At 38.4% G+C, this 18852-nt stretch overlaps 2 protein-coding genes across 2 annotated transcripts in view; one reads left to right on the forward strand and one right to left on the reverse strand.

The window, feature by feature from the left end:
• MIOS (meiosis regulator for oocyte development) overlaps window positions 1-13579 on the reverse strand; it is a 108982-nt gene extending 95403 nt beyond the window's left edge. The window contains exon 1 of the transcript XR_003006179.1: window positions 13562-13579. The gene's annotated coding sequence lies outside the window, so the exon portion shown is untranslated. The remainder of the gene's footprint in view (window positions 1-13561) is intronic.
• Window positions 1-18852, forward strand: part of COL28A1 (collagen type XXVIII alpha 1 chain) — a 156924-nt gene that overhangs the window by 36832 nt on the left and 101240 nt on the right. Inside the window, 5 exon segments of the mRNA XM_024767109.1 lie at window positions 4391-4450; window position 5144; window positions 5567-5634; window positions 12994-13062; window positions 15550-15619. Coding sequence (XP_024622877.1) covers window positions 4391-4450; window position 5144; window positions 5567-5634; window positions 12994-13062; window positions 15550-15619 — 268 coding nt within the window.

An 18852-nucleotide genomic window follows, 5' to 3' on the forward strand; every position in this document is an offset into this window, starting at 1 on the left:
GTTCAGAGCAAATACCTCCACTACTATATAAAACTTTCCCAATTCCTTAAGGTAGAATTAAACATTTCTGCCTCAGAGTCTTACATGCTCTGTTAATACCTTTTTTATAGCTAATTCACATGCTTATATTTTGTTTTATATTCGTTTGTCTCTCCAGCCAGATTCTAAGTGTCTGCAAAGTGCAGGTGCAACCTGATTTATGTCTATAATTATGTTAGGGGGTACTGGGTACCAGGTTGGTGCTCAATGAAAGTCTGGTGAATAACAATTGCTCTACACATATTATACAGCTACCATGTGACTGGTTATGACTTAGATGTTTTAAGCCAATATTTCATATCCTCTCAACAATGCTGCAAGGTAGATAAAATGATCCTCATTTTGCATATGGGGATCTTGCAAAAGCTCAAACTGTTAGTAAATTATAGAACCAGAATTCAACTACACTGACTGAATGAAAAAGCCATGGTTTTTTTTCCTGTGATACCATGCATACTGAAAAATGAATTTTAAAATGGAGATTATATTCCTATATCATAAAATAGGAAAAAACACCAATTTCCTAAGACTGTTAGAAGATTAAATGCAATAATCTATATAAAGTGTCAGGGCAGTGCTTGAAAACAGTAGGTTTTATTAAACATTGGCTTTCTCCCATCTTGAGGTCCATAGCATAGGCATCCTTAATCTCTGAGAAGGATCAAAGTGGTTTACCTAACCTCCTCGATGCCCCTCACATGCTTACAACTCATGTTCACTTTCATTCACACTCATCCAAAGGTCATGAGACACAGACTTCTCTGGCGCTATCGACTTTAACCCAGTCCTCTTTGTATATCCCCCTGATGTTTGAAGAAAGTGGAGTAGAGAAATAATAAGTAGTACTGAGGGTATTCAATCTGTGGGTGTGTTTGTTGGTGAGGATTAGGGCAGGAATAATAGCAAAAAAGGAATCAAGCCTGGCGTCTTTCAAGGCTATGCTCCCTTGGTGAATTCCAGGAAATCATTTGGAATAGAGTGCTGACTCTTTTTTTCCTGTTCTGTCTTATCCAGCTATGGTATTTTATAATCAGGACCACTTTCTTTACCATCTCAGGAATCTCTGTAGGAAAGGGAAAGGGGAAGTGTGACAGGGATAGACATTAATTGTGGACCAATACTGTTCTGCAGGTCCTAGGTTGAGATGCAAGCCTCCTGGGAAATAAATTTAAGCAGGTAAAGTGTGAAGATATGTTGCTATGGGGCTGTGTTCAGGTAAGGGAAAGTGGCCCCTCTATAACCTCAGATCCCTGTAATTCCCCTGAAAAAGCAATATTAGGAAGTCTCTCAGTTGCTGTTGGTAGGGGACCAAGGCTAAAGGGAGCTCATGCACTCAAGGGTAATACAGTTCTTTATCCTCTCGGCAAGTTAACAGCAGAACCAGTGCCTTGTCCAGAGTTGGGAAACTTTCTCACCAACCTGTGCTCTTGTTTGTTTTAGATCAAACATAGGGACAAGTACACAGTAGGGCAGAGCTTCCACTATAAAACACTCAAATTCTCCTCCAAATACGTAAGATATATAAAAGCCTTCTGATCCATTACAGAACCAAACTACATACCAAAGGGCAGGGAATGAAGATAGGGAACTTAGAGCCTTATACCATTATTATTATTATTATCATTATCATTATTTTAATGGTGTGTTTTACCTCTCAAACTAGCCCTTTGAGTTTAGGGCCTTTGTTTTAAACTTCTCTGTATTTATTTCCATCCACATAGCAAGTACTTGGTGTTCCTTTGCTAAGTGATGGAAACATTCACCCTTATGCTGTGTAACGGACAAGGAGATTCCAGCTTGAATGGAGAGCACAAAAAGTTATAAGGAAAGATTCTTTGAAGTTAAAATTTGGAATCTTTAGGAAACTGAATATTCTCTAGCACTTAAACTTGAGATTAAGAAAACAACTTCAAATTTGGGGAGAAATTTTATATTCTCCCCAAAGAGAGAATATTTGTCTGATATTACACAGAGACAAATTCCATGGCCAAGAACATGTAAAAGATAAGAATGGCAATTACTTGGCTGCTCCAGAAAATTTAACCTATATTAAAAGATAACTAGAACCTTGAATTTTAAAGGGAAAAATTCAGGTTGATTTATCTGCCAGATTGACTTGTACTCAAAAGGATAAACAGAAGGTACTGTTCAATTCAATCCACTGAAATGTCAAAGCATCATGAACTCTTACAATCAACTGATTTTGAGACAGGTTTTCTTTGTTTGATTCATCCTGAGCCTCGACATATCTTTTAGGGAGGTGATTTAACTATGACCCTTCTCCTTTCTCTTCTGTTCCCCTTTGCATTTGGCTAAAGTCAACAGACTTCTTTCAAGTAATGCCTCTACCATATGAATAGAACATTGCTCTAGTTACTAAGGGTCCCCTCCGAAATCACAAACCTCTGGTGAGAATTGAGGCTTTAGCTTAGTAAAAATTCCTTTGTTCCCCTCAACCTGGGAGAAGGTTTGCCTCCACTTCCTGTCTGTTGGCTTATAAAAGGATGAAGAGAAGAGAAAAGTCTGTAAATTTAGTGAAATTTTAAATAGCAAGTATTCATTAACTCCAACACAAGCATACTTCGAAATTTTTCTTAACATAAATTAGAGGTACACGCATGTATGTAAAGAGAAAGAAAAATACCATATGATATCACTTATATGTGGAATCTAAAACATGACACAAATGAACATATCTATGAAACAGATACAGACTCAAAGACATACAGAACAGACTTGTGGTTGCCAAGGGGGAGGGGGGTGGCAGAGGGATGGATTGAGAGTTTGGAGTTAGCGGATGCAAACTATTATAAACTATTATACACAGAATGGATAAACAAGAAAGTCCTACTGTATAGCACATGGAACTATATTCACTATATACTATCCTGTGATAAACCATAATGAGAAAGAATATATATATGTGTAACTGAGTCACTTTGCGGTACAGCAGAAATTAACACAACATTGTCAATCAACTATACTTCAATAGAATTCTAAAAAAATAACAATAAAAAAACCGAAGGAAACACACCAAAAATTAACAGTTGTTACAGATAGATAATGTAAAATTTTCTTTGTATGCTTTTCAATATATGGCAAAGTTTCTACAGTGAAGATACATTATTTTGATAAACAGAAAAAATTAGCATTATAAAAAAAGAAATGGTAATCAATAGCCACTCTCCTTTCCTCTATCAACATGCCAAAGGCCCAGAAGCTTGAGAGACCTAAAGACCCATATCCCTGTGGGTGATACTGAGGTGTGAGTTTGTGCAGGCCAGGTAACCCCTCTGGGACTCAGGTTCCTCACCTGTGAAATGCAGGAGTTTGAGTGCCATGGTCTCAGTTCTATAATGCCTGAATTCTATGATGGGCCTGCCACATCATAGACTATATTAACTGAAAATGCTTCTGGTTTCTAGTAACAAACATCTCGACTAATAGTGGCTTAAATCATAAGAACGCTTCTTGTTGAGTAAACAGAATGTTTGAAGGTAGGTAGTCTAGGACTGGATCAGGAGCTCAGTGAGGCTGTCTAGGAGCCAGGCTCTTTTAAGTTTTTTCTGCATCATCCTCTTCAACTGCTGGCATTCATCTGAGAGACTGTTGCCTCATGGTTACAAGATAGCTGTCACATCTCCAAGTAGGAACAAAGAAGCAGAGGCAAAAGTTTCTCTTTGCATCCAGTAAGGTCCCCACATCTCATTTATCAAACTGAGTCGAAGGACTAACCTAGATTAATCAGTGGCAAAGGGAAAGATTCTACCCTTGTTTTAGACGGATTATCATTCATCCTACATATCTGAGGGCGAAGAATAGTTGCCCACTGACCTGAACAGGTCAGAGTTCTAACAGCAGGGAAGAAAGAAGGCAGAGGATGATCACTGGGTAGAAAACAACTGTGTCTGCCAGAAGCACTTAATAAAGATGTATTGAACAAATGAGTGAGGGCCACGTTATGACTTTCATGGATCCTAAAGACTTTTGCCTTTCTAGGTACTTTCCTCCATAAAAATGTTTAAAATTATATTTTACAACTGAGTTGGTATAAAGAAAAATGTAGTCCAGACTGTATTCATTATTATATACACTATTATTATGTTTATTTTTTATTCTGATTTTAAAAATTAAAATGGAGACATTTTCATGAACCCTAGATACTGGGTCATGGCTAAGTCCACCCTGGGTCTGTGCTGTCTGTCCTACTGGATGGTAAACACTTGAGGGTGGAGACTGTGTGCTAGGTTTTGTTGATGCCCTCAAAGCCCCTATCACATCACTATATGTCTAAGAGCTGCTCAACAAATACTATGGAGTTGACCTAACATATCACTGTTTCTTCCTCTAGGGTGAACCTGGTCCCCCTGGTCCTCCAGGAGCCCCTGGTATTGGACAGCCAGGTATTAAGGTAAAGATACTGGTCTCTCGGGCCATTGATGACTACTGAATTTATTGTAGGGCTGGGGGAGCTGTGATTTGAACTCTGCTCAGTGCTACCCTCATGGATACAAGGAAGCTGTCTGTATGAGTTAATTACAGGCTGGATGCTTGGACACTGCAATGCCCTGGTCAGGGGCAGTTACCACAAGAATACTCTATGTATTTTTTGATTTGGTTGGAATGAAAATTTTGCTTGTCTCCAAATACCCACCCTCTTGCCAACATACATCTAGTTCTGTTGAGTTTTCATGGATTTTAAATGTTGGCACGCAAAAATGTTACTGGGAAGTGAAACACCTTAACATGTCAACTATCACCTGCTCACATCAAATAAGCACAGAGGGGCAGAAACCAGAAGAACCATGACATTGAATAAGTAAATGTTGACGGAGAGGTTTGTAGGGAACTAGAAAGGACTAGAACACCCAACAACCTTGGGTGCTCTACATCGTGCAGGATGTACTAGAGCAGAAGTGCTTGTTTTAAATGGCTTTTCTATGTCATTGGGACAATAAGACTTCGACGCGGGGCTAAACCAGAGAGCAATACAAAACAATGCACTTCGAATGTAGTCAGGTGTCACCATGGAATGCATTTAGACAATAATCACATTGAGATTCCAGGGAAGGTGGAGTTTATACTGGCAGAGTTACTGGAGAAGGGTTCTGAAGGAGAAGAAATGTGAAACAGAACAGAAAGGCGAGGTGAAATGGAACAGGGCAGGGTGGCGGGGGACGCATCCCCGGATGGTGGCGAGGGGGCAGAGAACAGCACGGGCGTTGTTAACTTGGTCATTTCAGTAACCAAAAAGAGTCGTACACGGTCTGACCTGTCAATTGCTACGTAATCGTTTCTGAAAGCTGAAATTGCATTTAGACAAGAAGGAATGAGGAACGTTTGGGGGTAATTTGTTCACTTAAATTCAAGGCATTTTTCCTCCTCTAGATTTTTTTTTAATCTTTAAGAGTTTGAAAAGTTTGACAATTTTGCTATTTATCTTTGTTGAAATCTCCAGAGTATTTTGTGCTATGTGTATTCTTCATTTAAAAAAGCAAACTTTCATTCAATTATTTCTTCCTCCTAGGGGAAAGAGGCCAGGAAGGAAGAACTGGGCCTCCAGGACCAATTGGTGTGAGTAGCAAGAAATTCTAGGTGGAATTAAAAGGACAAATATAGTTCTTATGTGCTCTTTTGGGTTAGAATAAATGGTTAAACTAAGCCATCTTTATCTATTTAAACAACAAAAGATGATAAATATATAAAGACCAGATCCAAGTGTTATTTTTCATAACACTTGAAATAGCGATATCTATCTATCTGTTTATATTTATAGGATATGTACAACAGGCTCTCTCTTACTGTAATCTTTTGTGAGATTAATCAGTTTGTCCTAGAAGAAAGGAGTTCTCATATGTCAAAATTTCCTAGGAGATAGGAAAGCTAGATTCATACCTAACGTCTATACTTTGTAATTGACTTTCCTGTAACCATGAGAAAATCACTGAGAATAAGGACCTTGCTCATTACCTAACCCATGAGTATACTCTAAAGCTAGAATTGATCATGGTAGACAGGTAATACCTGTGTTATTTGCAGCTTCTACCTTATGTAGCTTTGATATTTACTATTGTTGGAAAAGAAAAAACAATTCTGTCAAAAGAGAGCTGGAGAGGAAATGAATAAAACATGACTGTTCTGGAATAAGAAGCTTTTTAACTTTTCAAGTAATCATTATTCTCCCAGGAAAGAACAGTAGCTGACTTGCTGGGGTACAAATAAAAACAAATGACTGTGAATAGTTGGTCACCCAACTGGGCTTTGCATTGCATAGTTCCTCACATATAATATTAACAGAAACATGTGCTTCCTTGCTGTACTCTGAGAATGAAATGGTACCATACTATCTGAGGGCTAGTCTTTTCACCAATGTCTTGATACACTAATTCAAAAAAGAGAACATCATATAAAGGAAAAATACACTGGTCTAATTATCTACTGTGTTTCCACTAACTAGATAGGTCTTTTAAAACTAAACCACTGATTGAGAGTCCACCTGCCGATGCAGGGGACACGGGTTCGTGCCCTGGTCCGGGAAGATCCCACATGCCGCGGAGCGGCTGGGCCCGTGAGCCATGGCTGCTGAGCCTGCGCGTCCGGAGCCTGTGCTCCGCAACGGGAGAGGCCACAGCAGTGAGAGGCCCGCGTACCGCAAAAAAAACCAAAAAAAAAAAAACTAAACCACTGAGAAAGAAGATTATGAGCTCCCTGCAGGCACTGCTGGTTCTACACTGGAGAGGCTGGAAACCTAGAAAACCGAAATGACATCAGCTAGAAATATACAGGCCCAGATAGGCTACCATGTATAGAGGGAGTACAGCAGAGAATTTGGGAAGTTTTAGACAGAAATGAAAAAATCTTTCCATAATGGTCTGAATAAGTGGGAATAAAAGTGAGCTTCATGTCTCACTGCAAAGCCTTTATGAACTGTCCAAAAGAACCTGAGATTTCTGAAGCAAGCATACGATCTCTTCTTTTTCTTCTACATGCCTACTTTTAACTTAATAAACTTAATAAACAGCTCTGCCTTGCTGCTGGATCCTAGGAGAGACTGCATGGCTAATCATGGGACAATACACGACCATACATGTCGAATTTTTTTTTTTTTGGCTGCGTTAGGTCTTTGTTGCTGCATGCTGGCTTTCTGCAGTTGTGGCGAGCTGGGGCTACTCTTCGTTGTGGTGCGCGGGCTTCTCATTGCAGTGGCTTCTCTTCTTGCGAAGCATAGGCTCTAGGCACATGGGCTTCAGTAGTTGCAGCATGTGGGCTCAGTAGTTGTGGCACACAGGCCCTAGAGCTCGCGGGCTTCAGTAGTTGTGGCGCACGGGCTTAGTTGCTCCGTGGCATGTGGGATCTTCTGGGACCAAGGATCGAACCCGTGTCCCCTGCATTGACAGGCGGATTCTTAACCACTGTGCCACCAAGGAAGTCCATGTTGAATTATTCATCATGAACTGGGTGTTATACAAGCCATCTAGGCTATGTGTCGTAGGAGTTCATCATTATTCTTGAAGATACAAATAGTTTCATGAGTAATTGGCTTAGACTCCGATGGCATCTACTCCATTGCTACTTTTCCCACAAGCCACACCTATAGCCCCATATGAACAGACAAAGGAAGAACAAAACTGAGCATGTTTTGCTAGCCTAGCTAGAAACAGACTCCTGTTCTCTTCATGAACACAGAGTATGAAGATATTTGTGTCTTAGGTGAATGCTCACCAAACCACATCCATTTTAACGAAGGCTCTAAATAAACAAGTAGACAGGGTGTCAATCAATCTATTTTCCCAGCTCTACTACCATCCACTCAGTTTTTTGTTTTTTTTTTTTTTTGCGGTACGCGGGCCTCTCACTGTCGGGGCCTCTCCCGTTACGGAGCACAGGTTCCAGACGTTCAGGCTCAGTGGCCATGGCTCATGGGCCTAGCCGCTCTGCGGCATGTGGGATCCTACCGGACCAGGGCACAAACCCGTGTCCCCTGCATTGGCAGGCGGACTCTCAACCACTGCACCACTAGGGAAGCCCCATCCACTCAGTTTTACTGAGTGGCTGGGATGGAGGTTATACACAGGGTCAACATAAACTTCCTTTTAACAAACCTAATATGGATACTACCATTGCTGAGTGACCAACCTGCAAAAGGTACATGCAAGCCTGATGTCATCTTTCTCTGGAAAGGGCCAGTCACACTGGTAGTATCAATATGTTGACTAGCTGGAACTCTTTCATAATGGAGAGGGTCATGATGATGGCCATAATTGGTGGGGAGGGGGGGCAGGCAATTAATCAAGTAAGGATTTGCCATTACTGTCCACCACTGAAGGACTTACTGACAGTATGTCTCCATAGATCTACTGTGATGTATATAAATATGGATATATTTGTGTGCTTCAAATTCATGGGTTTCATGAATCTGAGAATTCAACAATTTTGAAAGTTCTTAGTTGTTATCTCTTCAGATATTTTATTTTTCCATTCTTCATTTATTCAGAAATTCTGTTAGATGCTTAGTTGCATTTTAAGGTGATTTCCTCAAATCTAACTCATAATTCACAAATTTATCTTTTTCTGGTTATAAGATGTCCTGAAATCATACCTTATATTTTTAACTTAATGAGTATTTTTTGAAATTCTTAGAGCTAATTTTTAAAATCTGCCTTTTTTTTTTTTTTTTACTAATATGTTTTTGCTATACTGTCCTCTTTGCTTCTTATATTTCTATGCTTTTCTTAAGACCATTAAAAAGTATACTTCCTTTTTTGGTCTCTATTATTTTATCCTATTATTTGGCAACCTTGGGGAAGTTTACATTATATTGGCTCACTTTTACTCACTGAGAATTATTTTCTTGTATGTTTTGTACTATCACATCTGAACTCATTGTCAGCCAGGTTTAATTGTGAAAACCCAAGTGTTCTGTGTGGAGCATGCTTGAGAGAAGTGTGCATTTGCATCTCTTATGTACTCCAGGCACATCGTTGATGCTATTGTCTTGATTAAGGTGTCCCCAGACCACCAACATGGTGTCACTTGAAACTACAAACCCATACATAGCACAGGACCAGGTTAGGAGTTTTTGGGCCCATTTAGAGCCCAAGTGAAGGTAGACAAGATTCTTGTCATTCATAACACTGTGTTTATGGGATGGCTTTTTTCTACCCTGCCCTTTCATTGAAGATATATAACTTTGAAGGCCCTAGCTTTATGGGGGGGATCTTAGTTCTAATTTTCTCCTTGTTTTCCATCGAGTGAGCCAAAGTCTTTGTTCCTGGTTCTCCCTCTTAGACTACAAGACTTTGTCCTACCATACAACCACACTTTTTTTTTTTTTTTTGGGGCCGTGGGCCTCAGTGCGGCATGTGGGATCCTCCTGGACCGGGACACGAACCCGTGTCCCCTGCATCGGCAGGCGGACTCTCAACCACTGCGCCACCAGGGAAGCCCCAACCACACTTTTTACCCAGAACAGTTACAGTGTCAGCTTACATGCTTACCTCTAGTGTTCAGCGCTCTTTTTGTTTTGGAACCCTGTGATTTCCCTTATTTATTGATTTTTGGGGCCTTCATTTTAAAGAAAAATGTATATTATTTGCCTTTCTGTTTGTAGCTGGAGAGTTTTCATGATATTGCCAGAACATGAAATTCTTGTTTGTTTTCTTGCTATCCAATCACAATTACACAAATTAGAGTGACACTGTGAAGTCTCTGATTTAATTGGGAACTAAAATCATAACAAAGATGGGAAGGATCTCAAGTAATACATGAAAATATTCTCCCAAAATGTCTTAATAAAAAATCAACAACGAGAGCTTTTTAATTATTTCAAAGTAACATAAAGACTTACCTTAGGACTGACAAAGGTTCTGCTGAAAGAACCTTTGTTTCTTTGCCTGAATCATTTCAAGTGGTTTCAGGTTTAGCACTAACTACTCTTTTTATGTAACAGTGATAAATAGATCTGATCGACTGAATTAATATTCCAGCTCCATGACCTAACTTTGAACTGTCAGCTACCTTCTTTAATTATATGATTACCACGAGTTTTGTGTTGGTCTGACAGATGACTGATTCATGAATAATAAGTTGATTCAGATTCTCAGGCTGATCTGTTTGTTTTTTGTGCAAGGATACTCAGAGCACTATCTGTGAAAAATACCCCCGAAACAAAACTATAATTATTTTGAAGTTAAAAGTAAAGTAGATTTCACTGTTTTAATATTAAGGATAATTTATATTATTATTGAGCATATTTATATGTAGCATATGCTTGCAACGTATATTGAAACCACTTTTATTGATTACCCACACTACTGAGATTATTAAGGAAGATAATCAGATAATGGACAGTCATATTTTATCTTGTTAATGTCTCATATAAAGTATTTCTGACCAGACTCTGTTAGCTGATAATTAGTTCCTTCCACTAGATATTTTTAAATTAGAAGTATTCATTAGAAGCCAAATAAGAATGTCATGGCTATAATTAGTTCTCATGGCCTTTGAAAAGGACACTAATTTTTACAGAGCATTTTTGTCTTTTAAAAAATAATCTGAAAAAAAAAATCTGTTGGTACTGTCGTAATAAATTAACAGCATAGTTCATCTAACCCAAGCACTTTCTCTTTCTCTTCTCTGGTTGGCAGTCATCTTTCATCTTGACTGTTTAACTGGAAAACTTGAGAATATACTGATGGTGTAGAATATTACTCTGACAGTTTCCAGTAATTACACTCTTTTTTTTAATGCCCCTAAGTGATTGTTCACAAGCATTAACTCTGTTCTCAGCAGCCTGGAACACATGACTCCTAAAAGGCTTCTTTATTTTCATTTTCACCTTGGCCAATGTATCCTAGAAATGCAGAGACGAAGGAAGGGTCTGTGCTTACTCTGTGCAGCATGCCTCTCTCCATATTGCTTAACATAAAGCCGTTCACTCTGAGACTATCTAATTTGTAAAAACTTTATAAAAGGACATTCTGAGTAATTGCAGGATTCAAGGGAAATAATTTTGTTAGTGATAGCAGATATTTATTGAGTGCTTAATATGTAAAAGCTTTAAATTTCTCTGAGCTAATCTTTGTATTAATACGTGTGGTTGAGGTAGGTACTATTGTTACCACCATTCTGATGACAATGCTGAACTTTAGAGAGATTGAATTATTTGCTTAAGATCACATTGCTAATATGTAGCAGAGCGGGGGCTTGAACCTCAGTGCAAATGACACCCAAATCTGCTTTTGGTTATTATGCAAGACTGTAAACTTTATGAGACAGGGAGCAGGGCTGCCTACTGTTTTCAGACCCTAGCACAGTGACTCGCACCTACCAGGCTTTTGGTAAACATTTGTTGAACGAATGGGAAAAAAAAATTGAATGAACTGGAAAAAGATTCCTTTGCATTCAATGTAAATTGAGTTATTTTCACTTGTCATATCGGTGGGGAAGAAGAATAATTTGTTAATATTTTTGGTATCGTGTGTGATAGTAGCTAGGCCTTGTCTGTTTAGTTTGCAATCTAGTTTTCACGCTTATGTTTACTTTCCCCCTCGTTAATTGCTCTAACATTAGAGTAAGCTGTCATGGATATTAGAGCTTTGATTAAGGTCTTGGATGGTTAAAAGCTAGTTTTCCCACAAGCATAGCAATTTAAATTGAATTAAATGCTAGCTTTTTCCTTCAATTAAAGTCTTTACTAAATTGGCTATGCACAAATACTAAAGAAGACTCTTTTAAATATACAGTATTAGGGAAAGGCAAAAAAAATCAAATATGGGATACAGTTAGCTTTCTCTCTCACAAATCTGTAGCTGTGATCAGTCACTGATGAGCATAATGCTATATCCTAGCTCTGCTACCAGGCTTGAGTAGAAAGTATCTCTTAAATTACCCTGGATTACTATATACTGAGTCCCAAGATCACTCAGTGTGTCTGCAGCTGGCTGGCTTTGGGACTCTGGGCAACTCAGTAGACCTTGTTCCATCAAAGATTTACTGCCCTGGCAAGAAAGCCTTAATTATCTTTCTAGGTCCATTAGAGGAAAAGCTCCAGTTCATGTTTCTACAATTCCTGTTGTTAGTCCCTTTTCTACATTTTTTTTTTTTTTTTTTTTTTTTTTTTTTTTTTTTTTTCTCACTGGCCAAGAAGAAAGAGGGGAAAACTTTATAACCTTTTAAAATTCCAGGTTTAAGTGACTCTTTTGCTGTTATTTTTCAATGAGTATGTTTCCTGTCAGTCCATTTCAAAGCCTGGGACTGTATTGTTTTTCTTTCCTTATGTGAGAATTCCTCACCTATCTGAGTGCCTTTTTGAGGAACAAGCCACATGGGCTTCTTACTTTTAAACACTGAGATGGGAAATCCTGTTCCTCCTTAATGATTCTATCATGATTCCTACTTGCACATAAACCTCCAGTGGATTCAACCAGTTCCTGAAAGAATTCACGTTTGAATCTAAATTTATCAGGATGGAAATTAAAACAACATATGAATAGAATTCAGTGCTTTAAAACAGCTGTGTAGTGATTTCTTCACAGGGCTCCCCTGATAACCTAATTAAATGATTAATCACTTCACATCCTTCTCCAGGCCACACAGTCCTAGATTTTTAGCCTTTCCTCATAGGATTGATTTCCTCATCCTTATTCTGAAGCATCACTTAATTTCCATTTTCCTCCAATTGAGAACACCGGAATAGAACATCTTATGCCAATCAAATGGAACAAGTATTTAATACAATGAGAATATTATTCTTCACAACTCTATGATTCTACTGATCGGTATGGAGTTTACTAGAAGGATTCTCACTAATCACACGAACAGGACTATGCCCATGTGAACTGAAATATGACCATTTTCTTTCTTCCCGTCTCCTCTCTTCCCCCTCCTCCCATTCTCTCTCTTTCTCTCTCTCTCTCTTTTCTCTTGTTCCTCACCCCCTCGTATCCTAACCAGGGTCCCCATGGGCCTGAGGGAGCACCAGGAGAGAGGGGCTTACCAGGAGAAGGACCTCCAGGACCAAAGGTAACAACACCACCTTCTACACTGAGGGAAAATGCTTTGTATTGCATGGTCATGAATGACAAACTTACAAAACTTTGTCCTAGCCAATTATCCCAGGTCAAGTATCTTCTCCTGACCATCTTCACCCTATTAAACGAAGTAATACGTAAACTTCCCCTTAACATAAAGCTATAGTGACATTTGCAAATATAAATAAGTAACTGAAAGGCTGCTTCTTCATATAATTACCGCATATGAAATTAGAGAAATCTCTTAAAGTAGTTTGTAGTCATTAAATTCACAGTGATAAATAGCATCTTTATGCCCAGAAATTAAGTTATGGAACGTGGCTATACCAAGCTTTACCCACAGCTTTGTTTTGTGAAACGTACAGAAGAAACAGTCTAATAAATCAATTTGTCGTAGTACTTCCATTAACATAAGAAAGGAAATGTGGGTGGGTGGAGGGAATTGGAGTTACCATGTTACCAGAAGGAGCAAAATGTTATGCAAGACCTACCTTTTACCTGGCAATTGAGAATTTAAACGTTTCCACTGCCTCCCATATGTAATTCTTGGAACTCAGGTTCCTCTAGACCAGGGCTTGGCAAACTTTTTCTGTAAAGGACCAGACAGTAAATATTTTAGGCTTTGTGAGCCATACGATATCTGTTGCAACTACTTAACTTCTGCTGCTGCAGCATGAAAGCAGCCCTAAACAATGTATTAATAAATGAACTTGGCTGTGTTCCAATAACGCTGTATCTACAAAAAACGTGCAGTGGGCTGAATCTGGCCAATGGTCTGTACTTTGCTGATCCCTGCTCTAGACTCTTTACCCATAATATATGGCTCCTTTGCCAAAGGCCACCTAGGAAATGATTTTCCAAGACACTTTGGGCAGCATCAACAAAATTTCAGAGTAAGTAAGGATAAACTTTGGGGTCCTTTTTCCTTCTTTTCTAAAACCTTTCCCCCAGAGACACATGCATGCAGACACACTACCCAGAGAAGCATGTGCTGCTTTCTAAGTGTCTAAGACCTTCCACTTCAGTCATTCAGTCGAGTCACTGAGATCCAACCTTCTCAGTACGGCCTGACACTCCAAAATTGCTTCTCATTTTCAGCCTCTTCCACCATGATAAATATTCAGTTATCTGTGAGAAACCTAAATCTCAACTAAAGGGAAATCAATTAGTTAAAACAAGCAATTCACACGAAGTTGTAACTGCTGGATTGAATTTTAAAAGAAGCCCTTGTTAACTAACAAATTTTAATTTGTTACAGTAAATGGAAATAATATATCGGATGAAGGGGACATTACTAATGCTCTTGACTAACAAAAATATCATCGTGAGAAGGCAGAGGCCAGCGATTTGGCACCACATTTCAGAAAGTTTTACAATACATAATTTCTTGAATTTTTCTTTGGCACATAGTAAATTTCTATTTATATGTTGCCCAAACAACCTGAAAATTCAAATAGCCAGAGTTATTTCTCCTTATCATCTGTGGGGTTTAAAAAATAAGAAATAAGTGAGAAAGGAATAAATGAAACACTGCGAAGCCTATTTCAGGGCATGTCTTAGTGACAGTTTCAACTGTATGAAATAATGATACACTCCCTCATAATAACACACTCTGACTCATCAAAGAAAGAACTCATTATATTCAGTGTTGTTTTAGGGTTGACTGGACACAAATACACTCTGTGGTAACAATCAGAAGAACCCATTAGTCAGAACACTTCACTCCCCAGCCAGCAAGACCAAATCGGAGGTTTCTGTATAGTCTTCTTGGGGCTACTTTGCAATGACACAGGGCTTAAGTGAAGAAATTATGAATATAGAGGGACATTAAGGTGTTTTCCTGTTTCCTAGGTTTCCTGCAAATGTTCTTTGATTCTGCTCTCGGTTCATGAAATGTGTGCTATTTCTGATTGATTATATGGTTTGTTTTTCATACAAATGCACAGTGTTATGACTTCATTGATATTACATTACAACCAGAGCTATTCACATAGGTCATGTGACTCTGGAAGCATATCCAAGAAGATTTTCCATGAATTCTTCTAAAACTAAGTTTTCAATAAATGATTATAAATTCTGGTATAAAACATGTAATAAATAATTCAATCTTAGCAAATATTATTTCATATACTGAGAGACAATTTTTCATTGTGTAATGGATCCAGTTACAGAAATGTTGAGGAAATGGAAGACTGATTCTGTTAGTTATAATATGTGATTGATCAGATCTCCCATATCCAGATATATCTGATTATATTAGGAATGGAGTGCTTTTCCAACTTTAGTGATGCTGCATGTGTTATGCTTGGATAGATTCTATTTATGAATGTTAATGCTAATTTTCTTTGGCAATTTACAAATCTTGGAGTTAGAATTACCCAGTTATAGTTAGCAGTGAATTTAGATGCTTTGAATGCTGGAACTGTTTTAAAATCCTGTATTTTATTAGTGCATTGATATCCCTTCCATATACTTTCAGGGTGAAAAAGGTTCTGAAGCACCAGTTGGCCCACAAGGATTAGAAGGCCTGTCAATCGAAGGGGACAAGGTACTGCAAAAGGGTGTATAATAGAAAGGATGACAATACAATTATTTTTTTCATTGTTCTTTATGTACGTACATTTATGAACTATGTACAACCTGATGATCATACACCACAGGTATCCAGTTAATTATGAAGGCCTTAAAGACCAGTGCAAAGGGAAAGCTGCCAGAAGGGGAAGAGTTATAAGTAATGTGCAAAAAACAGAGACCTCAAATCTGTTTGAAGTCATTTATATGTCAATGTCTAAGCATATCATTATATTATATATTATATTAAAATAACAATTGACATTGATGATTATCTTGGGTGTTGTATTTCTACTTGAATTACTTATTCCTTTTATTTACTATTTACTGGTAGCTGTCTCTTCTGGGCATCTGTATTTAAATAGTAGAGACAGTGGTAAATAGTGAACTTTACAAATTTTAGATGTCATACAATTCTTGGTTCAAATAGCTCAGCACTGGTGGTGTAACTCCACTTCCAAAGTACCTTAAAAATATGTAAGATGCTCTTTCTTCCTTTGGAGTACTGAGTACAAGAGAACTGTTGTGTTATGGGTTTAGTAAATTAACTTATCCAGGTGTTGTTGAAATGGCATTCGTGGTTTTACATCTGGAGCTCATGCAAAGAAAACACATTAAATGTCAGAACATTGTCGCATAGTAATTGCAAGACTTTCATCTGCTATTCCCTTACCAAACCAATACTGTTTTCCCTCTCCCTTCTCCTTTCTTCCTTTCCTATTCTTTTATATTCTGTGATTCAAGAGGCTAGATAAACACCTCTATAAGGACTCTCAAATACACACAATTGTTGCAGCACAAGGAAGTAGCTTTAATATAGATATTAAATGTAAGTAATAATACCCCAAAGAGGATCTCTCTTATTTTATTGAATATTTGCAGAAGAGTGATATGAGTTGGGTTTGGAGTTAGGGGGAGTGAACTTGAATCTTGCTTCTGCCATCAATCAGATGTGTGAATGGGAGTTATTTAACCTCATCTGGAAAATGGAGACACTTACTTTCAGAGGGTTGTCGTGAGGATTAAATGAGATAAAGCATGAAAAGCATTTAGTGCACTCTCTGCCACATGATAAGCAATCAAGTTCTGAATCAGAACAGCCCAGCTTTGAAGTAGAACTTGAGTCCTTTACATGTTTCCATCCATGATATTTATTTAGACTAGGGATTGACACAAAGTGAAACACTGAGAAGCATATGCCAGGACATGTCTTAATTACAGGTTCAAGTTTTTAATATTATATAAAGTAGGATCTAACGATGTGCTTTTGTTTATAAAAACATATTTATTTTAGTCCAGGCAGTGGCAAACTACAGGGCAGCCCGCCTGTTTTTGTAAATAAAGTGTTACTAGAACGCAGGCACACCTGTTCATTTGGGTATTGTCTATGGCTGGTTTTGTACTACCAAAAGAGCATTCATTCGTTATGAAAGAGACCTTATTATGACCCAAAAACAAAATATTTACTATCCAACTGTTTAAGAAAAAGTTTGTAAGCCCTGGTGTAGTCTAAATACAACTGACATTAGAATAAAAGTATTTATTCATGTTGCCTAATCCAGTAGTCAATTCTCAGTTGCCAACTTACTTGACCTATCAGTAGCGTCCTCTGCTAGGATCTTCACCTTCTTGAAACAATCTCTTCACCTGATCTCTCTGGCTGCACCTTATCAGTCTCTACTGCTGGTTGTTCTTCATCTCTCTGACCTCTAACACTTGGAGCCTCCAAAGGGCTCAGTCCTTGAACCTTCTCTCTTCCCTATCTACTTGTAAACTCACCCACTCATGGCTTTAAATATCATCTATATACTGAGGGTTCCCAAATTTATGTCTCCAGCTCAGGCCCCTCTTGCCTACTTGATACCTCCATTTGGATGTCTATTTTAGGCATCTGAATCTTAACATATCCAAAACTAAGCTCCTGGTATACCCTCCCCCAACCTTGCTTCATCTCAGTCTTCTCCTTGTCCATAAATGACAAGTCTATTCTTCCACAAACCTCAAAGACATCCTAGGGTCTTCTCAATCTGTAACAAATCCTGTTGGCTCTATTTTCAAAATCGATTTAGGATCTGAGCACTCCCCACCACCTTCACTCAACAGCCTGGTCCAGGCCCACATCATCTCTCACAGGGACATCTCTTCAGTTTGTTCTCAGTACGGCTTCCAGAGTGAGTCTTTCAAGACTATGCCAGATCTTTCACTCCTCTGCTCAAAACCCTCTAGTGGCTTCTCATCTCCCTCAGCGAAAAGCCAAAGTTCTTGCTATGGCCTAAAACACCCTACTGATTGTTCTGCCTGAGCCCACTGCCACACTTCCCTGACTCCATCCTCTACCACTTCCCCTCGTGCTCACTAGCTCCAGCCACATTGCCTCCTTGCTATTTCTGGAATCTGCCAGGCATCACCCTTGCACTGGATGTTTGCTCTGCCAGGAATGCTTTTCCTCCAAGTTTCTACCTGGCTCATTCCCTCTCATCAGTGAGACCATCCCTGGTCACCTTTTCCAAGACTGCAGCTGTCTCCCCGTCCCTCCATTTATTTTTCTCCTTAGCACTTACCATTATTCAACATACCATTTATTTCTCCTATCCATCTTGTTTATTATCTTCTGTTTCCTCTACAAAAATGAAAGCGCTATGAGGAAAGAGAGTTTTGACTGTTTTGGTCACGGCTGTTCCCCTGTGTTTGGACCAGTTCCTGGCACATAATGAACACTCAACAAATATTTGTTGAAACACACAGAGAATGGATGAATGGTATTGTTCTTCTTACTGATAACTCTCACTTCATTTCCCAAATTTATTCCTGGAAAGAGAAGGTGAGGTTCTTTAATTTTGCTGCACTTACCTTAGATAATTTCTTAATTTTTAAAATGCATTTTAGTAAGATTTGGAGGGAAAGGGTATTTAGAAATTTAAAAACTATTTTTCTTTAATTTCTCTCTCAAATATTTATTTTCTTGCACCCTATGAATTTTATACTTCTAAATATTTCTGTTATGATCCTAGCAAGAAGGGTTTGTGTCATTATAATAACAATTCAGGAATTCTGGGTTCTTGTGTGAAAAATAAATGTAAACTGGGGCAAAGAGTCACCAATTTAGACCAAATAATGAAAACATCATTCACTGTTTTGGCAAATTTGAACTACAAACTATTTAAAAGGAACAGTGTTTTCTAAGTTTCCATGTGGAGCTTATTTATGGTCT

This window comes from Neophocaena asiaeorientalis, unplaced genomic scaffold (genome assembly GCF_003031525.2).
Source record: "Neophocaena asiaeorientalis asiaeorientalis breed wild unplaced genomic scaffold, Neophocaena_asiaeorientalis_V1.1 scaffold70, whole genome shotgun sequence".
NCBI classification, from domain to species: domain Eukaryota; kingdom Metazoa; phylum Chordata; class Mammalia; order Artiodactyla; family Phocoenidae; genus Neophocaena; species Neophocaena asiaeorientalis.